Genomic DNA, 18604 nt, shown 5'->3' with positions numbered 1-18604 from the left:
GTTCAGCGACTGTGACTTTGTTTACAACAAGAGAAATGCCGAGAATTTGCGCATAAATATGTATCACCGGCTGCTACTGGGACTACGTATTGCAGCTATAAATAAATAAACTCAACAATTAACTTCACTTTAATTCTTCAATTATTACTTGTTTAGGACGTTTTGATCAAGCATCAGATGACAATTACGGTTTTTAATTAATAATCATTACTGTCAGGATAGCAATGATGTTGAAATTTCTGCAGTCCTATGCATCGGTGTTACATAGTTTCGCCTAGAGCTCTGCATTTGCACTTTACACACTCACAGTTTACTCTTTGTAAACAGTGAGTGTTTGAAGCCTATGCTAGGGCTACAGACTAGAACAGATTAAGGAGGTCTTCGACCTGAAGGTTGGTTTGAACACCGTGGCATGTTAGTATTGGAGATGGTGCCTTTCGCGGCGTTTGAAGTGGCTTACACAACAGTTTCACGTAACCCCAAATAACGGTGGAGCTTCGAATTTTCCCAGTGGAAATGGAAAATATTACACCACGAAGTACCATTCCGACATACATCAAACTTCGTGGACATGTTCATCAAACAGCGAGTATTAAATGATTAAACTTTCGTTCCATTCAGAACTGATGCTCATCATCATCGTCATCGTTATGAAGCGCCATTCCCTCTGGCGCGAATACACTCTTGTACTTCTTGTGACGTAGAAGCAAACAGCCTCCAGATTACAGCTTTAGGAATTTCTTGCCATGTGTATAACATATGCATTGTCACTTGTTTACAACGTATGCACTGTCACTTCCTGGCTGGAAGGTGATATGAAAGCACGAGGACGGCTGAAAAGCAATGCCTCCGAATTTTTTAATCTGAAAATTCTTGAAGCTTTTTAAACGAAACAGACTTGGTTAAAATTCTACGTCTTTATTCGTCATGTCTACACATTTCTTTCCCAGCATAGTCACCCTGGCCATGAACATATATCTCCCAATGTGAGACCAGTTTCTTGATTCCGCTATTGCAGTATGATTGACTTTGTTGATGGAGCTATAACTTCACCTCCCCTTACACCGCTTCATCACTATCAAACTGAAGTCAGCGAAGGTGTACTCTAATTTTTATAAGCAGATGAAAATTGGCTGGGACCAAGTCGGGACTGCATTCGGGACTGTATGAAGGATGATCGATGACAGTGCACCCTAGGCAACGAATTGTTGCACATGTCGAGGCCCTCGTGTGTGGCATGGTACTGTCATGCGGAAGGAGGAGACGATCCTTGTGTGGACGAACTATTCGAATTCGTGCTTTCACTTAGAAACTCGATTGCAGCACGCTGTTTCTCATGCACCGACATGGTGACATTACACCGCCATGTTATACGCTGTAATTTGGAGCCCTTTAGCGACATAGGGTTGTAACGTACGTCAGCTAAGAGGGAACGTCGACCGAATAATATGCATAACATGTAATGCCTCATCCGATAATGAGAACAAAATAAAAAATTCGGAGGCATTACTTTCGAGCATGCCTCCGTGCATGTCTTCTCATCACATCACAGACGCACTCCATGGGTGACAAATTCCAGACCAGTCGAGGATCCATGCTTCCTTTATGACGTTTGTGGGATGAACTACAGTGTAGGGTCTTGCGTTATGCTACTGGAATATGCCATTTTGTATCCTGGTCAGGGGGAAAACGACAACATGTTTTACCATTCTTGCCATATACGAGGGCTGGAACTTTAATAATGGCAACTATTTATTTACAGCTCATACAGAATAGATACGTGTTTCGTTACCACTTGATCTGCAGTCATTGCACAACACACAGGATACGTCTTTGCAGTTGTGAATATCGACCAACTTCAGCTGTAATTAGAATGACGACAACGAAAATTTGTGCAGGAGTCAAACTCGGATTTACAACCCCACAGGAGCAGTCGGCTTAACGGCTTCGGCTATCCACGCACACATCACGGCCGACCCAAACTTACATATGTCGTCGTCCTTGAGTCACAACTTTCACATGTGCACTCTGTATATTCCCAACCAGGAAGGACATATTTATTGAGACAATACGATATTGCAGTGCCCGTATTATTCCGAATTACGATGCAATGTAACAGGCACTGCGGCGATTACATTAGTTATGAAATACATGAACTATATTCCCAGTTGCGAATATGGACAACAGCCAGCCGTATAACTGAATGACGACAATGAAAGTTTGTGCAGAACTAGGACTCGAACTCGGATTTCCCGATTATCGCGAGCGACCACTTTACCATTTGGCCATCCGAGCACGACTAACGGCCAGACCCATGCCGTCAACCATGTGTCTTCAACCTGTACCCGTACATCTGTTATGTACACTACTGGCCATTAAAATTGCTACACCAAGAAGAAATGCAGATGATAAACGGGTATACACTGGACAAATATATTATACTAGAACTGACATGTGATTACATTTCGACGCAATTTGGGTGCATAAATCCTGAGAAATCAGTACCCAGCACAAACACCTCGGGCCGTAATAACGGCCTCGATACGCCTGGGCATTGAGTCAAACAGAGCTTGGATGGCGTGTGCACGTACAGCTGCCCATGCAGCTTCAACACGATACCACAGTTCATCAACAGTAGTGACTGGCGTATTGTGACGAGCCAGTTGCTCGGCCACCATTGACTAGACGTTTTCAATTGGTGAGAGATCTGGAGAATGTGCTGGCCAGGGCAGCAGTCGAACATTTTCTGTATCCAGAAAGGCCCGTACATGATCTGCAACATGCGGTCGTGCATTATCCTGCTGAAATATAGTGTTTCGCAGGGATCGAATGAAGGGTAGAGCCTAGGTTCTTAACACATGTGAAATGTAACGTCTACTGTTCAAAGTGCCGTCAATGCGAACACGAGGTGACCGAGACGTGTAACCAATGGCACTCCATACCATCACGTCGGGTGATACGCCAATATGGCGATGACGAATACACGCTTCCAATGTGCGTTCACCGCGATGTCGTCAAACGCGGATGCGACCATCATGATGCTGTAAACAGAACCTGGATTCATCCGAAAAAATGACGTTTTGCCATTCGTGCACCCAGGTTCGTCATTGAGTACACCATCTCAGGCGCTCCTGTCTGTGATGCAGCGTCAAGGGTAACCGCAGCCATGGTCTCCGAGCTGATAGTCCATGCTGCTGCAAACGTCGTCGAACTGTTCGTGCAGATGGTTGTTGTCTTGCTAACGTCCCCATCTGTTGATTCAGGCATCGAGACGTGGCTGCACGATCCGTTACAGCCATGCAGATAAGATGCCTGTCGTCTCGACTGCTAGTGATACGAGGCCGTTGGGATCCAGCACGGCGTTCCGTATTATCCTCCTGAACCCACCGATTCCATATTCTGCTAACAGTCATTGGATCTCGTCCAACGCGAGCAGCAATGTCGCGATACGATAAACGGCAATCGCGATAGGCTACAATCCGACCTTTATCAAGGTCGGAAACGTGATGGTATGCATTTCTCCTCCTTACACGAGGCATCACAACAACTTTTCATCAGGCAACGCCGGTCACATGCTGTTTGTGTATGAGAAATCGGTTGGAAACTTTCCTCATGTCAGCACGTTGTAGGTGTCGCCACCGGCGTCAACCTTGTGTGAATACTAATCATTTGCATATCACAGCATCTTCTTCCTGTCGGTGAAATTTCGCGTCTGTAGCTCGTCATCTTCGTGGTGTAGCGATTTTAATGGTCAGTAGCGTATATTCCCGTACAGAGGAGACATTTTAATTCATAGTCGCTTGCCCAGTGTCGGTGGATCAATACGATATTGTAGTGCCTGTGTCATAACCGGATTGCGATGCTATGTTCCTTCGGACATGCATTTTTTTTTCAGAAACGGTTGAGTATCTACAAATAAGCCGGAACAGGAATTCGCTTATTTTCACCTCTCTTTCACTGCTCGAATTTTCTGGGAAGTCGGATTTTGGCACGTGCCGTGCTCGGCTCTTCAGTCTTGCGATTGAAACCGTTTCTTATGAGGACTCCAATTTGCGGTGAAGCGATGTTACTTGCCGCTGCTGTTTCGTCACAGTCCCTGTGCCGGACGCCCGTCTCGCGTCCCTGCTGGAGGTCCCGTACAGCGACCTCGCTGCAGCCCGCACGGCCGCTGACCGCCGCCCCGCCTTCTGCCACCCGCCAGCTGCTGCTCTGGACCGGAGGCTGCGTTTACGGCGCGATTGCGCTAATTCGGCGGCTACGAGCGGCCGGCACCCCCTGATACCGCTTTACGGCGCCGCGGCGAACCCCGCGCGGGCGGGTCCACGAGTGGGCCGCCGGCTGAGTGCCGTGTAAATGCCACAGCCGCCTCCACGTCTCGCCAATTTATTCTTCCGTGAAACATGAAAAAGCCATGCGGCAGGTTTATCTCCGCACGTGTACTGCACCGGCTTTCCTGGACATAGCAAGACGTACCTTTAAGCCGTCGGCACACGGACCGTGCTGTCGAACGTCAACGTTGAGCGTGTTGAGTCCATCGTGCTGGTGAGCGATAAGAAACGATGCGACTTGTGCATACGGTACGTGGACCCCAACGTGGTATAAGCGAACACAATGCACTCCAGCGGCAGTTGCGGGATGATTCTAGTTCGTAGCCGGCCGGGGTGGCCAAGCGGTTAAAGGCGCTACAGTCTGGAACCGCGTGACCGCTACGGTCGCAGGTTCGAATCCTGCCTCGGGCATGGATGTGTGTGATGTCCTTAGGTTAGTTAGGTTTAAGTAGTTCTAAGTTCTAGGGGACTGATGACCTTAGATGTTAAGTCCCATAGTGCTCAGAGCCATTTGAACCATTTTTTCTAGTTCGTAAATCACACTGTTTACTAATCGGGCGCGCGCAAAATTCCCACCTTAATTCTATCACATTTCCTCCATTGTCTATATGCTAGTCAAGTTGTTCTATATGTAATATACACAAATAAAAACTTCCATATCCACGTACATGTTTTGAGACGTAAAGGAAAGTACCACGTCCGATCAATGACACAGGCTTATAAACGTTCCATTAAAAACAGTGCGATGCAAATTTGCAACAGCTCTCCACATATGATAAACATTATTTCATCATTCCCACATTATAGTAAAACCCCAAGGTCATTCTTACTATCACTGTTCCTACCTAGTAGCAGAATCTCTGCAAGATGTGAATTACGATACGTAAAAGAAAAAGGAGCAAAATATCTTTATACAAGTAGTGCAAGCTGTCCTGTAGATTAAGCGAATTGAACAAACTCACTCCTCAAGAAAAGGTGAACTTATACACTACTGGCCATTAAAACTGCTACACCACGAAGATGACGAGCTACAGACGCGAAATTTAACCGACAGGAAGAAGATGCTGTTATATGCAAATCATTAGCTTTTCAGAGCATTCGCACAAGGTTGGCGCCGGTGGCGACACCTACAACGTGCTGACATGAGGAAAGTTTCCAACCGGTTTCTCATACACAAACAGCATGTGACCGGCGTTGCCTGATGAAAAGTTGTTGTGATGCCTCGTGTAAGGAGGCTATCGCGATTGCCGTTTATCGTATCGCGACATTGCTGCTCGCGTTGGACGAGATCCAATGACTGTTAGCAGAATATGGGATCGGTGGGTTCAGGAGGATAATACGGAACGCCGTGCTGGATCCCAACGGCCTCGTATCACTAGCAGTCGAGACGACAGGCATCTGATGCGCATGGCTGTAAAGGATCGTGCAGCCACGTCTCGATGCCTGAATCAACAGATGGGGACGTTAGCAAAACAACAACCATCTGCACGAACAGTTCGACGACGTTTGCAGCAGCATGGACTATCAGCTCGGAAACCATGGCTGCGGTTACCCTTGACGCTGCATCACAGACAGGAGCGCCTGAGATGGTGTACTCAATGACGAACCTGGGTGCACGAATGGCAAAACGTCATTTTTTCGGATGAATCCAGGTTCTGTTTACAGCATCATGATGGTCGCATCCGCGTTTGACGACATCGCGGTGAACGCACATTGGAAGCGTGTATTCGTCATCGCCATATTGGCGTATCACCCGGCGTGATGGTATTGGGTGCCATTGGTTACACGTCTCGGTCACCTCTTGTTCGCATTGACGGCACTTTGAACAGTGGACGTTACATTTCAGAGGTTTTACGACCCGTGGCTCTACCATTCATTCGATCCCTGCGAAACCCTACATTTCAGCAGGATAATGCACGACCGCATGTTGCAGGTCCTGTACAGGCTTTTCTGGATACAGAAAATGTTCGGCTGCCCTGGTCAGCACATTCTCCAGATCTCTCGCCAACTGAAAACGTCTGGTCAATGGTGATACGCCAGTCACTATTCTTGATGAACTGTGGTATCGTGTTGAAGCTGCATTTGCAGCTGTACCTGTACACGCCATTCAAGCTTGAATCAATGCCCAGGCTTATCAAGGCCGTTATTACGGCCAGAGGTGGTTGCTCTGGGTACTGATTTCTCAGTATCTATCCACCCAAATTGCGTGAAAATGTAATCACATGTCAGTTATAGTATAATATATTTGTCCAGTGTATACCCGTTTATCATCTGCGTTTCCTCTTGGTGTAGCAATTTTAATGGCCAGTAGTGTATTTACATAACATCAAATATTATAATATATACTTATATTAAACTAATAATAAAGCATCAGAATCTACTAAAAATGCGAATGTTAGGAAAAAATTTTAGACGGGGGAAGACGCGAACGAGCGCCATGACATTCATATCGTGCAGGAACTAGTAATGCTACTCACTACGGTGAACCGACAACACATACATCTTAGCCAATCGTAGCATGCTGCCGCTTGCTTAAAATCTTTAATCATAGCTATGTTACTAATTGAAATTTAATTATAAAAAATGTACCAAGAACAATGCGTTTTTGGTGGATTCTCAGTGTGTCGTTGCCTTCAAAAGGCATAGTATCATAATATGGAAGAGACAATAATTCTTTTGCCACGAATATGATGTTTCTCATTATTTTATTGCAACGAATCACACAGTTAACAACGCCTGTTCGAGTGATTCTCAATTTGCTGGTGCTCAGATAGGACATATATAGGTATATGCTTGAAATGAATACCAATATGACGCTTCACAACTCTGTACTGAAGGGAGTTGGCGTGCGTGTGACGTAGGTGACGTTGTGCCATCTCATTGGTCAACGCTCAGACGCACGCTGAGAACACCTGGCATGCCAGATATTGCTCTGCACGTTCGGAAAGACTCCCGAACGTGCTATTCCACGCTATGACGTCAGAAACTCGGCACGCTCAACGCTCAACGTTCGACGGCTTACTCAAGTCTCCATATTTGCCATGTTTTTGGCAGAGAGCAAAAACGACAACATTAGTTTGAAGGGTCCTTGCCTGTGAATCCGCTTGAAAAAATTAGTTTTTAATCTTAAATCAATGTTTAGAGATTCTTGAACAAAATGCTGGTTAAAAGAACTAAATTGGAAATCAGGAACAAACTTAAATGTCCCTCGGTCTGTGTTCACATCCAAGCTTCCGCTGCTTCCACATCTCAATGTTGTCATCAGACTCCTGTTCGAGAAACACATACTATACAAGTGGTTCTCAAGTAGACAACCCTGTTACGAGATACGCTTTGCAATGCTTTTATGTTTCCGTTGCATATCTTTGGTTTTCGTACGTTTTTTTTCCGTACAAACTTTTCTGTAGTTTGAGTTGCCGCTGTTTTGTCGTTCTCTAAATTTGTTATGCCTGTAACTTTTTTTTAAATGTGGGGCAGTTAGATGATGCGAAGTTCTAGAGTTGCTAGGAACATATCCTGGGTTTAATATTAGACCATTACTGTTGGCAATTGATTCAATAAGAGTGGGTGAAGCTGAAAAGAGGGACCTTGGGGCAACAAAAGACGCCAGAACAACAAGGAGAAAGAAGAACAGAAAGACAGAAGATCACGAACATGTAAGCCAAGAAGATTATGCAACTGGAGTGTATTGGGAACAACAGAGGATGAATCATAGATCAAAAATTGAATTTCGCGCGAATTAATTTTTCTGACATGTTTACTTTATGCACAAGAAATAGATATGAGCTAGAGGTCTGAAATTTTTTTGGTATGTATCGGAGTACTATTTGGAAGAAGGTAACTACAGACATAAACATATTATCAACAGAAAGGAAGATACAAAATGATTAATTATAACAAAGTAATCTTTAATTTTGATTATCAGATGTAAGTACTTCTAGAATAAAAACTTGTCGCTGAAATGACGCGATGGTAGTCTGCTTTTTACAGAGACATTTTGATAATGTATTTTTATTGAACTGGGGACCTAGAAACGACAGAGAGGCTTCGTCCCCGCCGTATTCCTCAGTGGTACACAACCCCACAACAGGCTACAGCAGTCCACTCACCCCACCGCCGCCCCACACCGAACCCAGGATTCGGCCCCCAGTGGAGGACATAAAACGCAGACTTGCACAGGCAAAGAGGGTATTCGTGGCAAAAAGAAGTCTACTTATGTCAAACATAGACCTTAATTTGAGGAGAATGTATGTTTGGAGGACGGCAATCTATGGTAATGAGTCACTGATAGTGGGAACACCGAAAAAAAGGAAGAGAATTGCAGCGTCTGAAATATAATTCTGTAGAAGGATGTTGAAATTGTAAACTGATAACAGAAGGTATTGAGAAGGTTCTCCGCAGAATGGGCGAAGAAAGGAATGTATGGAAAACACTGTCAAGAAGATGGTACGGTATGATAGGACATGTGTTAAGACCTCAAGGAATGACTAGAGAAAAATGCAGAGGACAATAACTGCTGGAGAGTCAGAGACTGGAAAACATCGAACAAATAATTGAGGAAATAGTGTGAGTATTCTACTCTGAGATGTTCAGACGAATTTGCAACGGAAATTCATCAATGATTGGCGGAGGTGTACTAAGAGTACTGCATGTCCGTTTCAAGGGTCAAGGTGTGGTAAAAGCGATTTAAAGAGCAAGAGATGTCGTTGGCCGATGACGACCGATCTGAAACCACATAACGGGTACCATTGTCCAGCTGGTGGATCCTCTCATTATTGAAGTCCGGTGAGCTACAGTGGCAGCCTTTGCCCTAGAGAAATGACTGAGCATCGGAACTGCAATGGACATACAGTACCCTCCGTAGAAATGTGCCGCTCTTCCACGAATTTCCATTCTGCGCACCCCTTCCGCTTTAAGGAAACGCACAACACGTCTTGCTGTCTTGCTCTTCTTTGAAGCCTCCGTTTCTCTGTTTTCAGGACGACTGAGTGCAGTGGACCGTCTACACATGCTCGCTCTGTCGTCATGTGGGTGTGGGTGTGCGCCCATGTTCTTCTACCGGCGAGTTTGGGGCGTCAGAGCTCTTATATGAACCACACCTTCATCCGTAGGCAATCGCATTATGATTCCTTCAGCGGTTTTCGTTTTACGGTCTGAGGATTTATGAGTGATCCTAATATATTTCCTCATTCAAATTGTTGTTGACAATATTGCCTCACTCAGAAGAAGCTACAAAATTCATTCAGTGAACTGTAGACCGAAAAACAATATGCACTGGCATAACACTTTATTATGTTCTGCACAGTAAGGTGTGCACTATTCAGAAATTTTCACGTTCAACAGGCTGCCAGTAGAACTGAAAAAATTGGAGGATAGGCCTCAAGTTTTCAAATTCTAGTTGAAAGTTTTCCTTATGGCACATTCCTTTTACTCTGTACAGGAGTTTCTTGCAGCAGTCGAGAACTGATCCGTCAAATGTATTATTTATTCCTATATTGTGTTTTTTCCTGTTTTATTGGTTCTTTAATTCTTTGTTTATAAATATTCTAGTCAGCATTCTGTAAGCTATGTTCTAACTCGTTCCATGACCAAGTGGCTTTAGATCACATGGTTCCACAGAATATGATAAATAAATAAGATAAAATAAATAAAACATGTACGACAATTCTAAAGCATTTAATCGTGGGTTATAGGCCTTTAAATAATGATGTGCCACACTCCGGCGAATCTTTTTGAAACCGACAATAACCTGCACTTTTCCAATCAGTTTAAAGCTTCGTTGCTCCTAATACCTACGATAAACTGCTGCTGGAACGTGAGCTAGTTCTTCCGCAAACGTACTGCAAGGTTTGCTGTTGCTTTTGTCATGGGTGGCTTTTTTTCTTTCTTTCGTTTCTATTTAATTGTGCTACTTATGATCTGCATATTGTGTTACTAATTTTTGCTAGAGAAGTTACAGTCACTATCGATGTGAAACGGCGAGCGGGGTGCTTTTAAAACTTTCTCGCTTAAAGTACACAGCTAGTGCATCTGGTGCGACTGTAACAGCACGGGTGCGAATGCTGAGACAAATAAAATGTTCCGTCAACTTTGCTTTTGACGTATTTCTAGGACGATCAGATGAGAGAATAACAGTACCAAGCAGTGTGCTTTTGACATATTTCTACGGCGGTGAGACGAGAAAAATACTGTAGCAAGCAGCGACAGAGAATTATTAAACTTATACTTGAGGCAATAATTTGTGAAGTCATATTCATTGTTTAGATTCTCCCAATCATTTTCACACATATTTTATTTTATTTTTTGGTTATGTATTCGCTTTGTGAGATTTATATATGCGTTTGAAATGCCAAATGAGTTAGTGAATTGGATTTTGGAACCAGCTAAGAAAAAATGGCTGAAGAATAGCTAGCGCTCATAGTGAATCTAAATTAAGACATTGCGCTGAGACTGTTGAAGCTGTTCCTAGAATAATTACATATGTATGTGACAGCTATATTTGAAGCTTCGAACAGCGCCTCCACACCGAATATTAACTGTCCATTAGTAGTGTAAAAGGACACATTTGCAATTGGCTGTTTCGGATAGATTTGAACATAGTGCCCACAAATAACAATAAAAGGTGAGATTGCTTTCATTGGTTACTACAGCAGAATGGCTAATTGCAAATCAAATACACGTATATCCGAAAAAAATACGGTCTTGCTAAACAGCTGATCCTGACCTATGGTGATCAACCACTATTTTACTCTGAGACTTACCAACTTCTAAAAGTAGCGGTTGCTCGTTCGAGTCTCGTTTTTGGCTAGGAGTGCAGGTCTTTAACTTGCTGTTCGTTTGTGTTAATGTGTGTCCCTACAGAGGCAGATTTACAATAACGACAGTAATGGGCGTATGTGACTGCATATCAGTGTATAATGAGTCTGATCATTGAAGCAGGTGTATCGATAAAAAACTAACAGTTTTAAACATTCGGTGAAGTTCTGAGCCTCATATTTCATTTGCAGCTGCCACGTTAACCCTAAGTAAAAAATTAGAAGGCAAAGGCAATAAGCATCTTGAAATGACTTAACCACTCGGGTGGGTGCCATCCAGCACGAGCCCACAGTGTACGTCAGATTCTCACATATACCGAAACAACAGTGCACTTTTTTATACTTCACTGCGAACAGTAAGAAACAAACAATGTGGACTATTTCAAATCTTGGCCTATTACAAGGCAGGATCTTTTCGTGCAGATCACGAAGAGCTGGGAGTCGGGCAAGGAAGTTCGCTGTTGGGAATACTCGGAAGGGGACTGGTAGTTCTGGCATTTGCCTTACAACTAAAGGAAACCGCCCGAAAACATAGATGAGAACGAGAGATTGGAAATATTATGGTTTGTTGCTCTGACAAGTCTGTCCCATTCATTAGCACAGGGTGAATCAAAAGGTATGTTACAAGGTGTGGTGGTTGGTAAATAGGTACCACGTGAACATATTTTGCTAATAAACTTATATCGAAAACGCTTCGTTTGCGTGCTAACGTCTCTGAAGTCTGGAGGAGGACGTAGGCAGCTTGGACCATGCAAGCTAGGCAGGGGATAAAGGAGACAATGTACGTTACTGTCAGAACACACTAATATAATTCACTTACAAAAGTTGCTCAATATGGTGTCTTCCCCAGTCCTTGGGAAAACTCCTGGCATTTCACTGATTGCTCCAACTGTTACTTGTATTCGTGCCATAAGATCTTGTGGTGACTACACGGGTGTCTCATACATCAGGGTTTTCATGTAACCACAGAGATGAAAAACCAGTGGTTTCAGATCCGGTGAGAGACAGGGCAAGGCCACTGGGCCTCCATGACCAATCCACCTCTTGTCAAAGATGTCATTCAAATTATCACATACTACACAGTGAAATATGCTGGAGCGTCATCCTGCTGGAAACACATTGCACTATGGATGTCCAAAGGCACTTAGTCCAACAACCCAGTTAAGACCTCTCACAGACATACAAGGTATAATACTTCTTGCAGAAATGTAAGGTAATTGGGACCATCAACACGTACAGAAATTAGGTACGGACCTATGTCGTGGACATCAATGAAACTTAACCCACACCATGACACCAAAGTGACACCGGTGGCCTCGGACATGTAGTCTGTGAGGATTTTCTTCCATCCAAACATGGCTGTTTCTGGTGTAAAGGTGCACTCATCAGAAAACAGGACACGTCGTAGAAAGTTTTGTTTGAGTAGCCGTCTGAAAAAGTTGACATGGCGAGTGAAGTCATCCTGAGTTATCGCATGAATCTTCTGGAATCTGTAGCGATGAAGGTTATCATCGTTCAGAACGTGCCACAGTGACATCTGGTTCACACCCAAGCTTTGTACTACAGCTCGGGTGCTCTTAGAAGGATGCTCTGGAAAGTGCTGACGTAACACTTCTTCAAATTCTTACCTACAGCGTGTCAGCGGACGTCCAATATCCTGACCGTTAGGATGTAAACTGCCCGTTTCACATAAACGCCTCTCCTGTCTTGCAGTTATGGTGTGAGCTGGGTGGCACCTGTTGGGGTGACATTCTTCGTATGAAGAAGCCTCTCTTACATATTGCCCTACACGAGAAGCATGTAGGTGTCCTCTGCAGTTTTGTACATGGCCGCCGTTTTTTATTCCCGGTTTATAATAGCCGCACGAATGACTGAAAACTACGTACAGTATGAAGCTGTGGAACACAACACAGCACTGTGATCTCCCGTTGTTTATGCAAGACTGTGGACTGCAGTGTGTGTCATGTAATAAATGAAGCTGTACCAGTGGTAAACAATCCCGCCTCACAGTACACACACAATTTCCTCTGACGATTATTTGTGTTGCTTTGTTAACCAACAGTCTCGTTTCGGAAGCCCTGGCGCCACGGTAGCCTCAGAGCGATTGTTATTTACATTGTCTCCTTTTCTCACTTTTTAGATCGTGTGATTCAAACTGCCCACGCCCTCCTACACATTTCAGTGACGCTAGCACGCAAACGAACGTGATCGATCATACGTTTACACTACTGGCCATTAAAATTGCTACAACAAGAGGTGACCGAGAAGTGCAATCAATGGCACCCCACAGCATCACGCTGGGTGATACGCCAGTCTGGCGATGACGAATACACGCTTCCAATGTACGTTCACCGCGATGTCATCAAACACGGATGCAACCATCATGATGCTGTAAACAGAACCTGGATACATCCGAAAAAATGACGTTTTGCCATTCGTGCACCCAGGTTCGTCGTTGAGTACACCATCGCAGGCGCTCCTGTCTGTGATGCAACGTCAAGGGTACCCGCAGCCATGATTTCCGAGCTGATAGTCTATGCTGCTGCAAACGTCGTCGAACTGTTCGTGCAGATGGTTGTTGTCTTGCAAACGTCCCCATCTGTTGACTCAGGGATTGAGACGTGGCTGTACGATCCGTTACAGCCATGCGGATAAGATGCCTGTCATATCGACTGCTAGTGATACGAGGCTGTTGGGATCCAGCACGGCGTTCCGTATTACTCTCCTGAACCAACCGATTCCATATTCTGCTAACAGTCATTGGATCTCGACCAACGCGAGCAGCAATGTCGCGATACGATAAACCGCAATCGCGGTAGGCTACAACCCGACCTTTATCAAAGTCGGAAACGTGTAGTACGCATTTCTCCTCCTTACACGAGGCATCACAACAACGTTTCACCAGGCAACGCCGGTCAACTGGTGTTTGTGTATGAGAAATCGGTTGGAAACTTTCCTCATGTCAGCACGTTGTAGGTGTCGCCTGCGGCGCCAACCTTGTCTGAATGCTCTGGAAAGCTAATCATTATGTATCACAGCATCTTCTTCCTGTCGGTTAAATTTCGCGTCTGTAGCACGTCATCTTCGTGGTGTAGCAATTTTAATAGCCAGTAGTGTATTAGCAAAATATGCTCACATGGTACACATCTATCGAGCAACAGGCCTTGTAACATACATTTTGATACGCCTTGTATGTAAGTAGATCATCTGCTCGACTTAAGCTGATAAGCACCTACCAGCCTGCAAACGTTGCTCAACCTCCTACGGAATGTGCTTCCATAAATTATCCACCAGCGACGAAGTCATTTGGAATCTACCCAAGTCACTATGTAGTGTGACTTGGTGTAAGGCAAATATCAACCCATAGCCGAGGCAGGGACCGATTGGTACCTTGGTTACTGAAAAGGGACTTGAGTGTTATGACTACTCAAGGACAGCTCTTCTGGATATGTTTTTATTTCGATGTTTTGTGAGTGTGATTCTCCATAGGTGTTTATCAACTGAGTCTACAGTATTCGATGCATCGCAGTATATAGCCTTCAGGGTAATCGAACACACCCATGTACTTACGCTGTGAAGTTGCCCGTCTGCTCTGACTGGCTTTGAATTTATGTAGCGTATGTATTGAGCAGGGAAACAAATCCAGAACATATTTGCACCACTAAAGGCCGAGGGATCCATGCTAGTGAAAATCTAATGAAATTACTAAGCAGATGTGATAATCAATTGAGAGTGCGCTGAAGACTTAGTGGTTCATGGCGGTATCTCCTCGATGTTAACGCTCAGTGTCCACTATCGGTGGGAAGAAGATTGACTGGGAGTGACGAACGGTGTGGTGCATCTGGCGAAATTAACTATATAGTCGTATAGCAGTACCACTTCTTCCATCCTCAGGTTAGAATAAGTGATCCCATTCGTATATTAATAAAGCATAATCTGTTGAGGCTTCTGCTGACCGTATACAACGTAGTGCTTGTGGAACCACGTTCTATTTGATTGTATTTTATATTCAGAGGTGTTAAATGTAGAACGTGCTGCAGAGGCATCTTCAAAAAAAATTTATTATTTTAATTACTTCACAATATATGCATTTATTAATGTCCTTTGTCATTTCTAGTATTTATCTTTTCTCATAAAAGATGAAAAAGCATGAATATAACACTAGGAACCAAACTAATCTCAATCAAGACTTCAAGGGGTTAACATTATAACATAAAGGAGTCAGATACATGGGTACACATATATTCAACAGCCTTCTGGAGTACGTTGAATGACCTGTAGACAATGTGGTAGAGTTTAAGACTGAATTTAAGAACTGGTACGCAACTCATTCTATTCTATTGAAGGGTATCTTCACAGAAACTTTTGAATTTAAGGGTTTTGGTTAATTTATAATTAAAATTATCACTGTAACACAGAAAAGTAAGTATATCAATGCAATGCATTTAATTAAATGATCTCTTTGACAGCTTTCCACATCCCTGACACCACTCTCCGTGGTATCCGTCGAATAGGTCTAATATAATGTAATGTAAATAGGCTAGTGAATAGTCAGCCACTTCCGCTTGTATTGTTATTTTAACATTCACTATATTATTGAATATAAATTTAAGAATGTTTTAGAATAACCACAATATTTAGTTTGCACAGAGTGATAGTGCGTTACTGTAGGCCAAGATAAGCGTTTTGGGGGAAAGAGTGCGCAAACACACACACATCCCCCGCCCCCCCCAAACACACACACACATACACAGTGACATACAAACACAAGAGAAAAACAAGTTGAGTAGGCTGAATGACTGCACAGTCCAACATTGAGCTGTTATTTGACAGTAGTCGGCCTCTTCGGTCACTGTCGTCTAGGTTCTTTAATTGTTTCTAAACTTGTTGTTAAGATAAGTGTAACATTGCTCTGGAGCAGGATGCACGACGCTTGAATCATGTCTGATGAGCTGTTGAATCATGAAGTACGCAATGTCGCACATGAAAGCGATCAAAGCAGCAAATCCGACTTAAGATGGACGATACTCAAAGCATGTATTAATTCGTAGCAGTGACAAGTAATAGTTGTGTGCTATTCCTTGTAACTGAAGATTTGATATATTTGTGTGAATACTGTTCGAAGCTTTCCTTGTCATCCTTATCCAGGCAGATTATCCTGATGGCATAGAGACAGGAACGGCAGAGGGGGATACCGTTCGTTGACGCACATAGTCAGCAAAATACAACTGAAAACTATTATTTGGTTGTTGGCGAGAAAAGGAAACTGAAATTGTAAATCATCAAAAGTTAATCTGGAATAAAAGATTTTATATGTTTCTTGTGATTCTAGAATCCACCATATTCCAATAAATGCGAATTGTAGTATTAAAAACAGCTACCTTCCACATCTGTAAATGCCCACTGACAAGAAATTACGTAAATATATTTTACCATTTTAACTTTGTCGTATCTGTTCTTTTTCAGGTTGCGCTGGGATATTAGTGGGGCATCCCTTGGATACTGTAAAGGTTAGTATACCCGCACACAGCTTATAATGCGACAGCTATGCCTGTGTATGTTCTGTAGAATGGAAAAGGAAACTAGGGGACATCTAACTACATTTGTTACGAAAGTTGCAGTTTTTTTTAAATAAGAGCACCTGAAATAAATTCGTCTTATCATGAGTTTTTGTGATACCTAGCACGGATGTATAGTAAAATCTGTTGTGTAGAGATACACTGCCTGTTAATCACAAGGCAGAGTAAGTAATGGTGGCGATTGCATTAAGCGTAACAGAGGTTAACTTACTGAGCAAGTTTCCGCAGTGTTCAAGGCACCACACTCGCATTCAAATTCGTTTTTCCCACCTTTTGTCACAACAGATAACGCTAATGATGAAATAGTTCCTTTGAATGGGTCACAGCAATTTCCTGCCCTATCCCTGTCCAATCTTAATTCAAGTTATGTTTTAATAAGGTTGTCATCGACAGGACACTAAACCCTAACCTTCGTTCTATCGAGATTAAGTAACTGGTTGAGAACAATAACAACAATGAAATAGTGAAAAATTTTTCTGCATATTTTACATAAATCACTCGAAAAACTCATTCGTTTAACGTGAACCACAAATGTAAAATCTGAAAGGAGATAATACTGTAGTTAACACATGTTTAAGTCAACGCCAGGTCCACATCTGAAATATCATCTTTTGACATCAGTAATGAGAAAGAAACGCATTCGTTTAGGCAGATATAGGCTATCAAACACATCATCCCGTTAATACGTATAGAGATGAAATCATATAAACCAGGTTGGACAGTGTTACCCATGAGAATGACAATGGCTTAGATTCAGCCACAACGTTTAAAATGACTTTTCATTTACATAAAAAAAACACTAGTGAATTAAATGTGGTTCCACCTTTCTGCAAGCACGCAGTTATTGTTGCTTTGGTTGGGTGGTTGATTTGGACGGAGGGGACCAAAGAGCGAGATCTTCGGTCCTATCGTATTAGGAAAAGATGGGGAAGGAAGTCAGCCGTACCCTTTCAAAGGAACCATACCGGAAATTGCCTGAAGCGATTTAGTGAAATTACGGAAAACCTAAATCAGGGCGTCCGGACACGGTTTTGAACCGTCGTCTTGTCGAATGCGAGTCCAGTTGCTAACCACTGTGCCACCTCGCTCGGTACCGTTGCTTTAATACCTAAACATGTTTCACCTCAATTGTGACATTCTTAGTGGCATTGTTTATTTTTCCTGAAATACATACATGCCGATTTCATTTAGGGTAAGAAATACAGTATATTACATCACATTGTCGCTATTTAAATAACTTACACTCTTTACCTTCTGTTTAGATTTTGTGTGTCTTGTTGCCACCAACCCAAAATTAGCCACAGGTCTAAATTAGTACACATTGTCATGTACAAACATAAAGGATAAGGTATCGACTAAACTGCATTGTCTTTTAGAAACACATCCTTAAAAATAATATTCGGTTAAATCGTAGCGTATATCTCCTTTTTTACCCTTACCATTGCTGTATTTAGCGTTTCTGCGCAGTGGCTGATTTTTATTTGCCTGAAAAATGTATTTCGGTTGTTGTTTGTGGGTTAAAATGAGCTGTGGACACTGGTGAAAATTTTTGTGAAGCATTGAAATGGGGAACTAATTGGTTATTCATGGATTACGTTTCGCGCTTTAACGGCATTTTTTTACGTTTTTCTCCTGTTCACTGGTGTATTCTGCATGTTATTATGTTGCTATGGCTTGGACTCACATTCCTCTGCAAAATTAAGTTTTTGATGCGCTTTTGACAGTCGTTTGTTTCACTGTTTTGCCTTCGATGCTGGCCGCGAAATTTGAATTTGTACCGTTTGTTTTCATTCTGCTTTGTGTGTGTGTGTGTGTGTGTGTGTGTGTGTGTGTGTGCAGATGTTTTAGTTTGTGTTGCTTGATAGTTCTGAAGAGTGCCTGG

The 18604-nt window shown here is 43.1% G+C and overlaps 1 protein-coding gene across 1 annotated transcript in view; it reads left to right on the top strand.

Moving 5' to 3' along the window:
* LOC124619610 (mitochondrial basic amino acids transporter-like) overlaps positions 1-18604 on the top strand; it is a 243155-nt gene that overhangs the window by 141183 nt on the left and 83368 nt on the right. The window contains exon 3 of the mRNA XM_047146113.1: positions 16610-16653. Within this exon, the coding sequence (XP_047002069.1) occupies positions 16610-16653 (44 nt within the window). The remainder of the gene's footprint in view (positions 1-16609; positions 16654-18604) is intronic.

Source organism: Schistocerca americana, chromosome 6, assembly GCF_021461395.2.
Source record: "Schistocerca americana isolate TAMUIC-IGC-003095 chromosome 6, iqSchAmer2.1, whole genome shotgun sequence".
Classification (NCBI taxonomy): Eukaryota; Metazoa; Arthropoda; class Insecta; order Orthoptera; family Acrididae; genus Schistocerca; species Schistocerca americana.
Note: the sequence above shows the minus strand (reverse complement) of the source record. Positions and strands in the feature narration are given on the sequence as shown.